Source organism: Dendroctonus ponderosae, unplaced genomic scaffold, assembly GCF_020466585.1.
Source record: "Dendroctonus ponderosae isolate FM_Combo_2020 unplaced genomic scaffold, Dpon_F_20191213v2 Dpon_F_20191213_1, whole genome shotgun sequence".
NCBI lineage: Eukaryota > Metazoa > Arthropoda > Insecta > Coleoptera > Curculionidae > Dendroctonus > Dendroctonus ponderosae.
This window is the reverse complement of record NW_026017110.1, coordinates 46,234,211-46,250,350: the sequence shown is the minus strand read 5'-3', so window position 1 is coordinate 46,250,350 and position 16,140 is coordinate 46,234,211. Positions and strand designations below refer to the sequence as shown.

Below are 16,140 nucleotides of genomic sequence, written 5' to 3'. Positions count from 1 at the left end.
ATTGAAAATAAATAGAACGTGTTAAATGTAAAATAATAAATAAAAATAACAATATATTATCATTACTTGTTTTCATTTTTTTCAAATCCTTTTTTTTTAAGTTTGTGCTTTTTTAAGCACTTTTTTAAATTTTTTTGTGCTTTTTAAAAATATTTTCATGCTTTTTTAGGCACTTTTTTTCCATTTTTTTGTGCTTTTTTATCCGGTCTTTAGTGATGAATATTCGCTTCACGAGAGAACCACGCCCTTCTTTTTCATGCGATCGCCGTTCCCAGTTTCGAGAATTGGGCAGATGCAACAAATGCTAGTTTATTTCAGAAGCACTGCTATTGGTCGAAAAAGATTAAGTTTCAAGGACAAAGAACAGCTCAGAATTCCGAAAAAACAGTCAGTCAACAACCTGTGACTCACAGGCCTGTCACATTACAGAAAATATCGGAGACAGTTGTTACTGCTATTCCCGATATTTTTTGTTCATTGAATATTGCTATTTGCCGAATCATGGGTGCAGGTCCCACTCCCATACATACAAAACCTTACCACTTCACGAGAATAAAATATCTCCTTTCACTAAAACTCAGGCCAATTGACAACGCCGCGGGGAATTAAAAGGCACAAAGTATTTGCCTTTTTGCTTTGTGAAATATCGAAATACCATGTCGTACTGGTCCTGACCAGCATCGTAGGCGAGCCCTACGATGCCTATGTTATTTTAAATATCGGTCACAGGTCCCAACTGTTCCATATTGATATCTGTTCCAAAATACCTGTGACAAGTATTTCCTGTCATCCCTAATTGACAGTGTGGATTCTCCCATCAGAGCCTATCTACGACATGCGACTCCATTTGGGCTTTGCTCGTTTACAGAGTTAGGCTACCTGTTGGCCGAGTGAGTGAGTCGTTGATGAAGCCGAATGATTGTTTATTTTGTCATATGTTAATTGTCAAAGATCACAGTCTGTGAGTCTGTTTGTGTCCACTATCAGCCTTTGTTTGAAAGAAAAAGTGTGTTTAAAAATGATGAAAATGTGACTATTTTTAAAACAAAACGATCTGCGCGTTTGTGTATTCTTGAGCGACATCGGCAATGGTGCCAAAACACGTCCCAGCCATCAGTGAGTTGGACTTGGACATGTTCAAAAAGCATTAGTTAATTATGGGCATAGATAAAGACAAGTATGGATCGGTGGGAAACTGATTGTTAAGTTGCTGTTCTAGCAGTCGCTGGCCTCGAAGGATCCTTCATCTGGTTGAGCTGCAGGTAAAAAAGCAAACATTCACATTCTGACTTGGTCGAGACTTTAATCGGAGGCCCAGGAGTCTTCAAACACAGCCTTAGTTCGCTAGCTGAAGCCTTAGAGCCCCCATCGACTGTAGGGGTTACGGCTCAATTTGTTAATTAAAACAGTCTTATCGTTGCGTGGGCTTAATTAGAGGAAGTAGCGTATCTATCATTCCAACAACAATGAAGGGTAATTACTTGCAATTACAATTCATGTTAGTTAAGACCTGGACAGGCCAAGAACCCACATTAGACTCACCATTACAACCCAGTCGTTGAGATGTGCTTTCCAAGTTGGTTGAATTCATTATTTGTGTACCAATACTTACATAAAGAGTAAAACTTATTAAATTAAACTGTATAAAGTCAAAACCTCAATAATGTATCCATCAATTTTCGATTTTTAAGGTAAACTTTCATAATGACCTGGCCGGAAAAGTTTCGGAATTTCTTCAAGTCAAGCAGCAGCAGCAATGCAGAGCCAGCTTTCGATGAGACTCTGGAAACAGCCGAACAATACCAGCAGCGCTGGCGCTCAATATACGTAGTTTATTTCACTATGTTCATAATGTCGCTGGGATTCAGCATTATAGTGACTGGCGTCTGGCCCTACTTAGACAAGGTATTGCGATCGAACCTAAAACAATGCCGATTAAGTTGCATGAGTTTCATAGCTGGATCCGACAGCCGGCAAGGAATTTATGGGATTTATTGTGGCAGCCAATCCATTCGGACAGATGATCTTCTCGCCGCTAGTGGGCTGGTGGAGCAACAAGCTGGGCTCTATCCGTGTCCCCTTGATTGTGTCCTTGCTGGTCTTTACTGGAGCCAGCGCCATTTACTCCTGCCTGGAGCTGTTTGGAGGCAACGTCAAGCACTGGATGCTATGGAGTCGATTCTTAGTAGGCGTGAGCTCAGGTAACAGATGCCTCAAAAATAGTGATCATGATAATTGGATAGTTTTGATAGCGGGTTTTTAAATGCGGTTGAGTAAGAAAATTCAAGTTGAGACCCACGTTTGCTCAGCTGGCAAAACTCAACCATGCTGCTGATTTTTGTGAAACTTTCGTCATCTTTAGAGTCAAATTTCTGCTAAAGATGGTGCAAATTTCAAGTTGCTACTTGCTTTAGTTTAGAAGATGTGATTTTTAAAGACGAGAGCGTAATCAATTACGCTTTACCCAATCAATTGCTCAAGCAAAAAGTCCAATTTGAGACCCACTTTACTAGACTGACAAAACTCAACAATACTGACGATTTTGGTGAATATTTCAGCATCTTTAGAGTCAAGAATATTCTCAAACTTACGCAAAGTTTCATCTATTCAAGTTGCTACTTGCTTTCGCTGAAACTGCTGAAAGTTTCGAATGCTTAAAGGCGAGAGCGCAAAACTTCCAATTTGAGACCACAAAGAGAGAACACAGATAGGGTCTGAAATAAAAAGTGATTTCTTTGCTCGGGAACAATAAATGCGATCAGCTTATAACAAAAGTGATTTTTTAGCCAATGTTGCGGCTTGTCGCTCCTACCTTTCCGCCGCCACCAAATACTCAGAACGCACCAAGGCGGTCTCCATGATCTCCCTAGCGCAGGTGCTGGGCTTTGTGGTTGGTCCGGCCATCCAGGCGGCTGTGGTCCCATTGGGAGACGAAGGGGTTTGGCTGATTGTCGACAAACTGAGACTCAACATGTACACTGCCACCGGTAAGCGGCTACATGCAGGGCACAGTTGCGGCTTAAAATCTGCCTTTAGGATGGATCAATGTGTTCCTCACTCTTGTCAACATCTACCTGTTTTTTCCCAATGTCTTCCGGGAGCACAAGATAGCGGCCAAGGAAGCCATGCTGAAGCAGGGCAAGAATGACGAGAAATCGACCTGGAAGGGATCCAACCCAGACTACTTTGCCGCCTGGACCTTGATCGTGGCCTTTTTCGTCATGGTGTTCAATTTCATGCTCTTGGAGACGCTGGGTATGTGTGGAAATCGATAAATCCCCCCACTAACGGCCATTTTGCAGGCACGCCGCTGACTATGGATCAATTGGGCTGGTCGAAAACGCAGTCGCTCTGGCACATGGGGCTGATCATGTCCGTTTGCGCTTTATGTTCCATTTTCACCTTCCCGTCAATCCCTATTCTATCCAGGAAGTTCTCGGAAGTGAAGCTGATGATCTGGATCGGGTTTTTGCTGATGGTTTTAGGCCGAATTGTGAGTACTGATAGTTGAGGCAAGTGAGGAAAATTGTCGTGGTCCGTTTGCTTAGACTTGCATCCCGTTCAGCGGTCCTCCGCCCAAGGTTTACGACGTGAACTTCCGCATGAATTTGTCGATTTTCTGCGATCAGCGCCTCAAAGGCCTCCACATGGAGCAGCAGTTGGAATTTAGTGCCTTGAATGCCAGTCTGCATCAGTACGAAAGGTATAGACTGGCCCAAGTCTTCTGGCAGTGACGCAATGAGTTGTTCTCTATTACTTCTCCCGCGTGCAAGACGAAAATTTGATGGTATTAACGTATCACTTTCATAGAATTGTTACAATTCGCGGAAAGAAGTAAGGAAGAGTTTTTAAATTATTTATTTGATTTCGTGGCGAGTGTTCTACGTTATATGCTCAAATAATGACGTTACTGCCAAATATCTTGGGCAAAACTACATTTCTAAGCATCTTCTGAGTGGAATGATTCACACCGCAAGTCCGCCCGTAGATTTCTCCCGTTGAACACTACCAACGAATTACTGATCCGGCACATGACTTTGGACTGTGGAGACGATCTTTTGGGCTGCCCCTCCAGCCAGGAATGGTGCAACTACGTTCCCGCTATCACTTACACGCAGTTCATCTTCTGCTACGCCCTGACGGTGCTTGGCTATCCCATTGGGATCACTCTCATCCAGACGCTGTTCTCGAAAATTCTGGGTTCTAGACCGCAGGTAAGCCACTGCAGCAAGGCAAATGAGGATCTAGTAAAGTTTTCCAGGGAGTTTGGATGGGTTTTATGACGGGATCGGGGTGCCTGTCGCGAGTAATGGGGCCCGTTTTTGTGACGTACGTCTATCAGGAGTACGGAACTATTTGGACCTTTGGGATGACGTCGGTGATGATGGCAATCAGTTTGGGGTGGTTGTGGTACTTTGAGGCAAGTCTTGAGCCAAAGGAACCGAAAGCCGCGTTAACCGACCAGGAGCTGCAGCCCCTCGACATCAGCAAACCGATAAATCCTAGCTAGAAGTGGCAGGTTATGCAGTTGCACCGATTGCTTGCCGAGGTTAGTTCAAATTAATATTTATAGGTTGTGAAGCAGAAGTACTTAACTACTAAACCATCTGCTCAATACAGAGGATGCGAATTAACGTGATATTATCAAATAATTAGGTTGACCACTGAGCAGATTGATTGTTATCCAATATATTTGAATAACGACCCTGCTGTTCAGTTGCGGGCATATTTTTCTATTATATTTACATGTATTTTATATACTGATATATATAACATATTTTTAATGCAATATACTTTGCGGTTGTGTATGTGTGGTTTGGCTTATTAAAATTTTCCGCTTCATTGCTTCCCTGGTTGCATAGCGTGTCGGATTGACAATTACTCCTACTCCTAGAAACAAGTGAAATTCTTTTCAAAATGGTGCAGCATCTGTCATTGTTGTGAGTTTTTCCGCATTTATGGGCTGTTTAATAGAAAAATTAAGCCCTGGATGCGCCCGCCCGTGGAGGAAACTGTGGATTTTCCATTCGGGTATGTCCTATTTGTATTTACAACACATAAGATTTGCACAATTCACCGATCATAGACGCTGTTGAAGCCTTGTGTTGAATAATGTTTTTTAAGTGTACTGAAAGTTTTTGTCAAGTTTTCGAAAAAATGTCGCAGTTCTGTTTTGGGCGTCGAAAGAAATCAAGCTAATGCTTGATATGCATTAATATGTTGTGTTTCTAACTGTAGCATAGTACTTAGGACATCATCACCGTAATATGAAAAGTCCAGGAAAGTATTTTTGTCAGGAGGCAAAAAACCGTTTTAAACTAAACACATTTGCCTCTATGATTTAATCTGCCAAAGTATTGCATTTGCGCTCTTACTAAAAAAATTTTCACAAACTGTTTGTTGAGTCCAACACGTCTTTTCGTCCAAAAGACGTGAGGAATGTCTGTCTTTTCTAAAGGCAAGATTCCCAACACACAGTTTGTGAAAAATGAATCCTCCTCAACAATATAGAACTTATCTTAATAAAATTGTTATGAGCCAAGCAAAAAAAGTTGGTTTTAGAAACAGCAATGGACTTTGGCAAATTTTACTTCTTATTTTGTCACAAATTTTTAATTTTTTTAAGCAATTCCTTTTTTGGCTGGTTTTGAATAATAGCTAGAATCTGATGGCACCTTAATGAATACCGGAACTGTTTTTTTATGGAGTTAGATAATATGATCGGCGTTTGCTTCTAGAAGCTTTTATATGGTTTTGAATTTGATTCCAAAGTCCAAAAGTGCTTGAAGACATTCCTAGACTGTTGCAGAATATTGTTTTACAAACTCAAAATTTCTCACTTTTTTGCACTAAAAAATTTGCTAGTTTTTGCGCTCTTTTCCTTTCTGTTTGCGTCGTCTCTCCTACTACATTTTCCCCCATTTTTGTTACCAAGACAAATTTTAGAATGTTTTCAAAATGCGTTCTTTTTTTGTTTAATAGCAATCAAATGCACAATTTCTGTCTTTTGACCATAAGCAACGATTTTTTTATTGTCAATCTGTTGCCTTTTTTTCCAAATGCATGATGTCTCCTTTTTCTCTATTAATATTCAGTTCCCAGCCGTCACTTTCACTAAGTCGGCTGTCCTTATGTTTATTTCCTCTAAACCCTCTTCGTAATCATATAGCTGTGATCTCGATCATTTTCATCCCATCTGGTTAATCGTGTTGGTAAATTTCTTCTAAATTATATTAACTTTCAGCTGTCTGATTATCTAAACTACTGTAGTTTTGTGTTCAATGTTATATTATAATAGGGGATGATGTCGTGCGCTTAGTTTGTTCGAAGAATTCCCTTATGTGCAGTGGCAGTGTGTAGAAGGTAAGTACAATGCACACACAAACGTGCAGCAAATAAAATAAAGGCAATTGGGTCAATTTTAATGGCTTTAAATAGTATTTTGACAAAAACAATTTAAAGTCATTGAATTCTATTTGTCAAAACTTTATCCATATTACAGGAAATATGTACGGGGTTTACGTTTGGAAATCAAGTTCATCGACTTGTGCTGGATGCGTTTCGGCAATGGGAAGCGAATCCTCGAGTCGTGGAACTGCTTCACTTGGGGCCGTCTCGTATCGCCAGCCTTGACTTGCTCCACTTTGATGATCTGCAATGAAAATTCCAGAATGAGTTTGTGTTGCTTTGGCGCTTTGCTCGAGATTTTACCTGAATGGCATGAGCCCGGGCACGATGACGAGCCCCCATATCCCGGTAGCACTGTGTGACAGCCCCAGAAACACTAAGATCCCTGTACTCTCTGTACATATTATGGGTGCCAGATCGGGAGTCGTACCTGCGAGAAAGCCAAACATCAAAATGTCAACCAACGAAGATTTTAGTTGTTTTGCCTTACCTGAGCCAAATACCGAAATTCTTTATCTTCGTCGGTGTCCTTTCGGGAATGGGTTTCAGCGAGACAATTTCACCGGTGGACTTCTTGAACTTCTTCAACTGCCTCAAAAAGTACCAAAATCTGGACTTGGCCACGATTGGATCCGGAGCGAAAATTCGCATTTTATATAAAGGAGTAGTCGGCTCCTTTTCAGTGGGCAGCTTGCGCCCAATGACTTCGTACTCTTTCAGCTGCAGAGAGGGCAAACTTAGTTTATACATAACCTCAAATATTGAGTGAAAATCTCGCAAAACGTCAGAAAAACGCCGAAGGCCCCCATATTACGTGCTAGTCTACCTCCTCTAGGCTCTACGAACACTTTTAAGGACAATTTCCAGTGATTAGCAAAGGAAGCAACTAGCACGTGTACAAATGGCAACCCGAGCATTGATCCATCGTGAGCAGTTCGAGCAAATCTACGTTTTATCATAAATGAGAACGCTTGGTATCATAAGAGAATAAGGAACACGAAAACATGCAGGCAGGTGAAAGATATTAAGAAAATATTCAACAAACCTCTCCCTTGGCTTTCATGGCGGCAGCTTCAGATGAAAAAGGCAAACTAGTAGCGTTGACAACGAGACGCCAGCATAGATAAAGACGAGTAGTGAAAGGTTGGCGGATTTAACGCAAGCGTCGCCTTTTTGAGCGGTGGAAAATAATAATGGCGCACTGCATAAAAAGACGTAGAAGACATGCGCCACGCCCTATTGAGGTTCTGCTTATTATTTTTGTTTATTTATTTATATATATGATATTATTGACCAACTAACTATTTATCAGAACTTCCTAATCGCCAACGAAATAGAATCAACAATATGAAAACAAAAAAATTACAAACATTCTCCATATTGCAAACTGTCGAAAGTAACGGATGAGACAAAAAACATCTCGAGCCAATGAACTGTATGTACTAAACTGTACGAACTGTACTAGTGACAATATGAAGTTTATTGCCTCAAACCAATGAACTATATACTAACGTAACGTTAGTATATATAGTTTAATGCCTCAAACAAAATTCTTAACCTCCAAAGAGATAGAAGTAAAAAGTTTTGTAGTTTCCGATGTTTAATCACGCTATCTCAGAAACGGCAGAAAATATCGTTTCGATTGCGTAACTCGAAAACTATCATTGGTCTTGTTGGTTGTTATAAATTAGTTTTATCCAAAATTGCCAGCCTTTAAACAGATACAAGTAAAATCAAAACATCCTCCAAGGGAATTTCGGGTGGGTTGTTGAAACATAAACAAGATTGTATTTTAGTACTTTATTTAACTTTTTTCTCGAACATTCCAAGGATAGGACTAGGGAAAGTCATGGCCTGGAAATGTTCCGATCACTTTTTATTGCTCAAATTTGGCAATAAAGCTCTGTTTCTTCTGTGCAACGCGGTTCTTGCGTTCAGCCAAAGTCAGCTTCCTGCGAGCCGCCTTCTTTACGGTAATCGGTGCCCGTTCTTTCTTTACCGCATCAGGATTGGCCCGAATAGAAGTGTGGGCGTTTTTGTAGATTCCCTCAATCTGCAAATAAAACACACATGAGTAATCGCGTTGCAATTAACTGACGATGTGAATGTCCCAAAGGGCGACAGTAGCGCTACATGATTGATCGCGAACTGTTACCGCCCCCCGAGTTTCATGTAGTCCAATTGCGACACTGCGATTCCATTGGCTGGAATGGCAGAAATTCTTTTGGACGTAGTTAAAGGACGTTTTTCATTCGCTTACTTGATCGGAGTTAATTCCCAGCCTAATGTACTGGCTGAACTGTCTCTTGAACGCTTCAGGATCCTCCTCCTCCAAGGACTTCATATAATCGGCGACATGCAAGCCGAAGATGTGGTTCCGGTGAACCTCAGCATTAAATTGTTTATTTTCTGCGTCGTAACCGGGGAACCTTTTTGTGGAGTGAGGAATGTTTAAACCTCCATCGACTGCTCCCTTCATTACTGCGAAGATTCTCGCCCCAGTTGAGGTCCTGTTCAGACCTACATCCAGGTAGCACCTGAAAGCGCCAGAACCAGCATTAAAGGCCAAACGTTGTCAAAAAAGGATAAGAGAAGAGAAAAGCATTTGCAAGAGGTCAGAGACACTATTTTATAGTCAGTTGGGGAGCCCTTTTGGCCGCACCGAAGTTTCCACTGATGAAAAACTCAACAAGCAGTCTTCGGCTTGGTTTTGGACGGCCCCAATCAGATGACGCGCATGTGTCTTAAAATCATCATTGTTCAATCTGGATAGCTTATCGATATATAGAGAAACAAGTAGTTGGTGGATACCTGAAAGCTCCAGGGCCTTGATCCAGAGCCTCCACATTGTACTCGTCCCCGGTGACGTCGGTTGTGCCCTCGTACAGAGTATCCAACCCGAGCTTCTTGAGCAGACGACGAGCGAGGAGAAGTCCAGTACAATAAGCGGCCGCATAGTTGGTAAGGCCTACCTTAACACCGTGCCTAAAAAGTAAGCAAAGCTAGACCCTGCAAGCCTGCTCAAAAGAGGTTACCTGGGCAGTTCATGTGAGTAGGCAGCGCAAACAATTTTGTCGCCCTCAATCCGCGAATAAGCCACTTGAGCTGTGATGTCCTTGTTGGACAAGCGCACGATTAAGCGGTATTTAGGCGTGTTGTACTTGTTCTTCACTTGTACAATCAGCCGCTTGCGTGCATAGTAATCGGTCTTTCCTTGCCTGCGCCTCTTGAACTTCACTTGGAATCGTTTGAAGTACTGCTTGTTTTTTACAACCTTTACGAATGCCTGAATAGAACGTTATTTCGGATAATTAACAGATCGCTATTTAAACCAAACTATGACCAAATTGATTGCCAGAAAACAACAATCCCAAGTTTAACCTTAGAGACAATCTGAGATCATCTCACTCGGGCAACGGATTATCCGAGGAAATTATTATTGCAACTGTTCATCAGACTTTCTAGTTAAGCTGTTGGGATGTATTTTTTCGATTTAACTCACCATTTTTCTGTCTGTGCCAAATTCTTATCGCGTATGGTCCGCGGCAAAAACGCGATGAAAGCAACGTAGTGGACGCAAAGGAAACAACTTTCTGACAGTGGCAGCTTTGACATTAACGTTCCGCTATTGGTGCGGCATTGTCAATGGCTAAGGACATGGTTGCCACCGCAATGGGAACACTGGCAATGAACTTTTTCAGAAATATTGTTGTCGACCAACCAATTTACCTAAATCATGGAAAATAAAATGCATAAGCACAAAAAAATTGAGGAAAAACTTACTTAATTTTGGAAAAATTGAATGTTGATGGTCTAAATGTGCCCAATGTTTTTCTTGATTTTCCAGTATGGTTTGAAGTGTTTTTTTCATGTTTTTCACATGTTTCATGTTTTTGCAAGCGACGGAATTTTGTTGATTAAAAACATCGGTTTGAAACTTAAAATTTTTTTAAGTCAAAACCCAGCATTGTCGGCGCATTGACCAGCGTCTACAGATTTTACGTATTGCGATTTTTATTTCAAAAGCTTAGTGGAACAGCATCAAAATTAATTATGGCCAGCACGTTGAATTTGCAATACTTTAAAAAATTTCAGCTCCCTTGAATTTTTGGTTAACTCGCCCAGAAGGCGGTTGTTGGTGATACGAGTTGTAGACATTGTCGACGAATTCACCATCTTGTCCAAATTGTACCTTGTAATTTCTATTAAAAAAATGGCAGAACATTAAAATGCTTAACTCTGAACTTACTGAGTTCACCATTCTTTTAAATTTCTGTGCCCGTTTTAAGCTATCTGTCTCAGAAAACAGGTAAGAGTAGAACGGTAGAAAACGGGTAAAGTTGTCCATATTTCCGGCGCATTCACCATATTATACAGATTTTACCTATTGTAATTTTTATTTTAAGAATGAAGAAAATCGAAATCCCTATTCCGAACATATTGACCATTTGTGCTTAATTGAAGCGCCCGTTTTTAGTGGTCGCTCTTAGAAGACGAGCGTTAATGAAGAGTTCTCAACATTGCTGATGCCTTAGCAATATTCAAGAAAGTTTTAATTATTTCAAACAGATTGAATTTGCCCCCTTTTTCTAATTGAGCCACAGATCGGCAATGAACCAATCTCTGTTTGGACGACCTTGAATTTTTCAGGTACTAGCACAAAATGTTGATGAAAAATTGTTGATATTTCCGGCGCATTCACCACGGTATACAGATTCTGCATATCGTTACCGTCATAGTTACTCGAACAGTTAAATGCCGCCCTCAATTATTACCCCAAATTTTACAATTTACCCCAATTTTTGAAGTAAAAAATGGGACTAATTTGCTACACAAACAAGCAAAACAAAGAAATTACAGAGTGGTGTAACCAAGACGGGGTGGAAGATTATGGCTAACTGGAGTGCAATTTTGCCGTGATTTTTTATGCGATCAATGGTGGCCATCCATTAAAATGATTTCCGTTAGACAAGGTGTTAAAACACCCTTGTGTGTGTGAGAAAACGGTAAAAAACTCACGGATGTCTGATGAAACTTGTACTTTATTGCACTCGTTCGGATGTTGTTTACTTAAACAGGCGTTAAGTCGATGTGAACCTACAAAACTAGCTCACCCACATGGGTTTCCTAGACTAGACAGATTTCATAGTTGACTATGATCCAATGCTAATAATAAATTAAAGCTAACTCTATATACAAGCGTTAGAATTCTATATGGGTGTCACATCAGTAAAATTTGACCTGCTGCAACTCCTTGACTTTTTGGGGTGGACTGGCGGCGTTCCCGAAGCTGCACACTTTGGACAGCTTCAACAGCCGCTGATTGCTCTTGGAGGACTCTTTCCAGTAAACGGTCTGGACGGCGTTGCGGCCCGCTATGTAACGCGTAGCTGAGCCAATCAGGGTGCTGGGAGCGGGCATCTTGACTGAACTGGCAGATTGATTGTACGACTATCGAAACAGCGAAGCGACAATGCGTTCCAAAGCTGATGGACACTGATTTATACGCGTCCTTATCTCTCTAGACGAATGACGTCGTGTGTTCCATGTGAAACTTTCATGTTTTGATAGGGGACTTGGCACACTTTGTTCGGTTCGTTATCGCTTTCGGGGTTGATAACCGGCGGCCCTAAACTGCACTTTGGCCTGTGCATGAATGCGTGCCTTGCAATTTTCCTTGCACATTCACCCGTAAATTTGACGCATTTTCATTTGATTTTCCAGCGCAAAACGCCCAAAATATTTCCGCTTTCTAATTAGTTTTATCGATGTTTTCCTGACCTACTCCTATCAGCAGTTCGCCGATGGCGTCACTATCTTATAATGATTGCGGCGTGCAAAGAGATTACGAATTAACATTTTCCTTCGCTACCCAAACAGCAAAGGTGTGTAAAGATTTCGCAAGGATCAGTAGTTAGAAAAGCTCTATTCTTTAATAGAGGCATTGATACGGTGATTCCATTTCCTGAGGGGAATGTCCTAAGGGGGAATGAAAATTCTTAAAACTTGTCGAATTTAGAGTATTTTCATGCGCCCAAATCACCTACTCATTCAGTGTCGGACGTTTGAGAGTCGACAGGTTGAGTCTTTTTTGCGACCGAAACCAGTGTCGACTGTTTGAGAGTAGACGAGTTTGAAGTATTTTCTTGCTCCCAAAGCAGTGGCGTGCCCGAAGCGCCCGGTACAACAGCTAAGTTATCGTGTTCAAACAAATATGTTTAATAAACCTCGAATTTAGTTGGTGTGCCGAACCCTTGGAGCACTCACTAGCTTTGGGCGCAAGAAAAAACTCGAAACTTTTCGAGTCTTAAATAATCGATCCTAAACAGTGGTCAAATTTGGGGAGTTTTCAGGCGCTCAAATCACCTCGACACTCAGTCAGTGTCGACCGTTTGAGAGTAGACAAGTATGAAGTATTTTTTTGCGCCCAAAGCAGTGGCGTGTCCGAAGCGCCCGGTACAACAGCTAAATTCTCGTTTAAAACAAATGTGTTTAATAAACCGCAAATTAAGTTGTTGTTCCGAACCCTTCGGGTACGCCACTGGTTTTTGGCGCAAGAAAATACTCCAAACTTTTGGAGTCTTAAACAATGCTCAAATTTGGAGTATTTTCAGACACCCAAATCATCTCGACACTCAATCAGTGTCGACCGTTTGAGAGTAAACGAGTTTGAAGTATTTTCTTGCTCCCAAAGCAGTGGCGTGCCCGAAGCGCCCGGTACAACAGCTAAGTTCTCGTTTAAAACAAATGTGTTTAATAAACAGCACGCCACTAGTTTTGGGCGCAAGAAAAAACTCGAAACTTTTCGAGTCTTAGATAATCGATTCCAAACAATGCTCAAATTTGGAGTGTTTTCAGGTGCTCTAATCACCTGATCACTCAATCCGTGTCGACGAGTTTGAAGTATTTTCTTGCGCCCAAAGCAGTGGCGTGCCCGAAGCGCCCGGTACAACAGCTAGGTTCTCGTTTTAAAACAAATGTGTTTAATAAACCGCGAATTTAGTTGCTGTGCCGAACTCTTGAAGCACGTCACTAGTTTTGGGTGCAAGAAAAAACTCGAAACTTTTCGAGTCCTAAATAATCGATCCTAAACAATGGTCAAATTTCGAGTATTTTCAGGCGCTCAAATCACCTCGACAATCAATCACTGTCGGACATTTGAAAGTACACGAGTTTGGAGTATTTTCTTGCGCCCGAATCGATTTCGTGGTTATACGGAGCCTTTCGGGCACGATACTTATTTAGGCGCACGAAAATACTCGAAACTCGTCCAACCTCACGCGTCCGACGCTGAATGAGTAGGTGATTTGGGCGTATGAAAATACGATACGTATCGATTATTTAAGAGCCGACCAGTTTGGAATATTTTTTGCGCCTAAAAGACTGGTAAGACAACGAAATTTTCGTTTTACGCAAGAAAATACAATTTATTTATTTCACAAAATCTCTATACAACGAGAATGACACTGGTTTGGGCACAACAAAATCCTTCAAACTAGTTGACTCTGAAATAATCGATTCTGATGGCGTAGCAGAGTTTAGAGCGTTTCTTGTGCCCAAACCAGTGCCGTTTCCGAAAGGAAACTCGATTATTTCGCTTAAAATTACGCATCTTCAACTGTTAATTCCAAAGCAAGCAATTTGTGCGTTACAAACAACGACATCGCTCAATGACGCATATTTTTGAGCAATCTTGCACTCAATTTACGCATTTGCAACATTTCGGCGCATCACTTCCTCAGACAATGAAAACTCAACATATGTGTTATTGCGTGTATTACTCTTTATAATATTATAAAATAAAGCAATAAATAAAATTGCAGGTCCCAAAGCCAGCCGCCTCCTAACTTGTCAGCATGTCTTTGATCTTCTGGGGCGGATTCGGCGACTTTCTGAACGTGCAAGTCTTGGACAGCTTGAGGAACTTGTGGTGATTCCCATCGGATGGCTTGATCCAGTAAACGGTCTGGACGGCGTTTCTTCCAGAAATGTATCGACTGGCTGACCCGATCAGAGTGGACGGCATGATTGAGGTTCTATGTAAGTACTCAGTTTTTGAATGTGCAATCTTACCTCGCATTTTCGCCCTTTATATTGCAACCTTATCTAGTTCGCGAATTGACGTCGAAAAGGTCGAATGCGCCAATTTTCAACATTAGCTGGGTCATAAGACCTCATTCGGATAATGTTGCCAAATCGTCGACAAAGTAGTAATGCTTTTAGAAGTATCAGGTAAAACATGTGCACGTACAGTGTCTTTCATTTTTTTTAGAGATTCTTTTCCTTTTGATCGAATAACATTTCCTCTGTGGGATAAACTTTTTTGTTTTTGCGCTTCTGACGTTGAGATCAGCAGAGCAATTCGAGTGCTTTTCGCATCCCCCATTAAAGCCAAATTTGCTTTTACGGTTCTTAAAAGTTGGGTCATATAATCCAGTTGATTCGGAAGAACAATGGATGGAAAAGTTGTCACATAATCATCAACTATTAGGTTTTTTTTATTGGGAAAGTCTCACACCAGAATTCTTCTGGCTCAACTGCGATAAGTAGATGAATGTGCAAAGTCTTAGTCTTAGCCAGATGTAAGTCACTTACAATGTCTTACTTTTCCTGTACCCTTTAAATCTAACAAATCCAGTTTTTCCAGCTGTGAAACTGATCTATAGATTGAAACTCATATTTGTTTTGAACTCAGAACACTAATGTCAGAGTGTGACTTCAAACTAGGCCTGGGTAAAACTGTGTTGAGTTGCGCTATTGAGTTGTTGCCGCTCTCTGAGTTAACGAGTTATAACTCATCGGTTCATGAGTTATAAGTGATTTATTAAAGCTTTACGAGACTGGAATTTTCACATCTAAAAAAGGGTCATTAATATTTTTACTGAGTAACGTTTTAGTACTTTGTTCAAAGAACTAAAAAAAGTCATATAGATTTTCACAGCAACAGAACTGAGTCCAAAGAAAGTCGACGAGTTTTCTTGTAAAATCCATCACTTAATTTTTTTGGATAAAAGATTCAGTATTTTACGTAGATCGTTAGGAAAAACGCGGTTTTTTCATAATTTTTCGCGAAAGATACCTTAAGATTGCCAGCATTATTAAGTGAAACTTTAGAAAATTGAGCATTGAGAAGAAGAGTAACTTGGCTAAAACTGAAAATTCTTAAATTTTCTTGAAATTTTAAAAATTTTATTAATAAATGGCCTTTAAAATAAATCAAAAAGAAGTAAAAAAAGTCATCAACACTTTTCCAGTAACGGAACTGAGTTACTGCTCCGGTGCGTTGGGTTAGCGCAACAAGCCATTTGCGCAGCACTGCGCCAACTCCTAAAAATTCACTGAGTTACCCAGGCCTACTTCAAACTGTTCAAAACACGAAGTGGTTTTATAAGCAAAGTTCGTGCATCAAGATCTACGCATAAATTGGTGATTGCTTGCTTCAGAACTTTACCACTTGCATGGGAAGTTTCCATTCTCGGTCTGTTATTCGAAAACAAGCAGAATTATACAGGTTGTCCCGTAAGCACATGATCAAAAGGATACTGCGATATTCTTTGTAACAGAAGAAGACGATCTGCCCTAACTTTTATTAATAGAAAATGTCTGGCTCCTCTGCTATTGGTGGTCAAATTTCTTCAAAAATTATCTTTTTTGAAATATCGGGAGAATGGTACGATGTATTTTAGTGAAACTCGCTGTGAATTTGTTCTTATGTAAGACTCATATTTTGAT

General features: G+C 40.7%; 4 protein-coding genes across 5 annotated transcripts; 1 reads left to right on the top strand and 3 right to left on the bottom strand.

Moving 5' to 3' along the window:
* The first annotated feature begins 868 nt into the window (after nucleotides 1-868).
* LOC109541224 (major facilitator superfamily domain-containing protein 8) lies at nucleotides 869-4,810 on the top strand. 2 transcript variants are annotated; one of them, XM_048662425.1, is made up of 9 exons: nucleotides 869-1,262; nucleotides 1,692-1,905; nucleotides 1,958-2,201; nucleotides 2,787-2,987; nucleotides 3,037-3,255; nucleotides 3,303-3,493; nucleotides 3,549-3,703; nucleotides 3,989-4,214; nucleotides 4,262-4,810. In XM_048662425.1, the coding sequence occupies exons 2-9, from the start codon at nucleotides 1,705-1,707 to the stop codon at nucleotides 4,508-4,510; spliced, it is 1,686 nt and encodes a 561-aa protein (XP_048518382.1). In that variant the 5' UTR covers nucleotides 869-1,262; nucleotides 1,692-1,704; the 3' UTR covers nucleotides 4,511-4,810. The 2 variants fall into 2 exon arrangements, with proteins under 2 accessions (XP_048518382.1, XP_048518379.1); XM_048662422.1 differs by lacking the exon at nucleotides 869-1,262 and adding an exon at nucleotides 1,540-1,576.
* A 1,605-nt stretch (nucleotides 4,811-6,415) lies between these two features.
* On the bottom strand, nucleotides 6,416-7,622 carry LOC109541228 (60S ribosomal protein L18a). Its single transcript, XM_019910030.2, has 4 exons — nucleotides 7,454-7,622; nucleotides 6,899-7,128; nucleotides 6,712-6,838; nucleotides 6,416-6,652 (listed from the first exon to the last, which is right to left on the bottom strand). Exons 1-4 carry the CDS (start codon nucleotides 7,469-7,471, stop codon nucleotides 6,497-6,499), a joined length of 531 nt encoding a protein of 176 aa, XP_019765589.1. The 5' UTR covers nucleotides 7,472-7,622; the 3' UTR covers nucleotides 6,416-6,496.
* Nucleotides 7,623-8,193: 571 nt separating this feature from the next.
* LOC109541219 (60S ribosomal protein L5) lies at nucleotides 8,194-10,032 on the bottom strand. The gene is made up of 5 exons (XM_048662414.1): nucleotides 9,911-10,032; nucleotides 9,444-9,694; nucleotides 9,220-9,393; nucleotides 8,669-8,945; nucleotides 8,194-8,461 (listed from the first exon to the last, which is right to left on the bottom strand). Exons 1-5 carry the CDS (start codon nucleotides 9,911-9,913, stop codon nucleotides 8,285-8,287), a joined length of 882 nt encoding a protein of 293 aa, XP_048518371.1. The 5' UTR covers nucleotides 9,914-10,032; the 3' UTR covers nucleotides 8,194-8,284.
* Nucleotides 10,033-11,432: 1,400 nt separating this feature from the next.
* On the bottom strand, nucleotides 11,433-11,899 carry LOC109541232. Its single transcript, XM_019910035.2, has one exon. It carries the CDS (start codon nucleotides 11,827-11,829, stop codon nucleotides 11,635-11,637), a length of 195 nt encoding a protein of 64 aa, XP_019765594.2. The 5' UTR covers nucleotides 11,830-11,899; the 3' UTR covers nucleotides 11,433-11,634.
* Between the last annotated feature and the right edge of the window lie 4,241 nt (nucleotides 11,900-16,140).

Excerpts from the sequence above, each read along its gene's own strand:
- LOC109541224 (XM_048662425.1), top strand. The coding sequence starts at position 1,705 with ATGACCTGGCCGGAAAAGTTTCGGAATTTCTTCAAGTCAAGCAGCAGC. Across the intron at positions 1,906-1,957 it reads TCTGGCCCTACTTAGACAAG|CTGGATCCGACAGCCGGCAA; the intron begins GTATTGCGATCG and ends TGAGTTTCATAG. Across the intron at positions 2,988-3,036 it reads CAACATGTACACTGCCACCG|GATGGATCAATGTGTTCCTC; the intron begins GTAAGCGGCTAC and ends ATCTGCCTTTAG.
- LOC109541228 (XM_019910030.2), bottom strand. Across the intron at positions 6,839-6,898 it reads AATTTCGGTATTTGGCTCAG|GTACGACTCCCGATCTGGCA; the intron begins GTAAGGCAAAAC and ends GCTTTCTCGCAG. Across the intron at positions 6,653-6,711 it reads CCCGGGCTCATGCCATTCAG|ATCATCAAAGTGGAGCAAGT; the intron begins GTAAAATCTCGA and ends TTTTCATTGCAG.
- LOC109541219 (XM_048662414.1), bottom strand. Across the intron at positions 8,946-9,219 it reads CAAGGCCCTGGAGCTTTCAG|GTGCTACCTGGATGTAGGTC; the intron begins GTATCCACCAAC and ends TGGCGCTTTCAG. Across the intron at positions 8,462-8,668 it reads TGGGAATTAACTCCGATCAA|ATTGAGGGAATCTACAAAAA; the intron begins GTAAGCGAATGA and ends TTTTATTTGCAG.
- LOC109541232 (XM_019910035.2), bottom strand. The coding sequence starts at position 11,829 with ATGCCCGCTCCCAGCACCCTGATTGGCTCAGCTACGCGTTACATAGCG.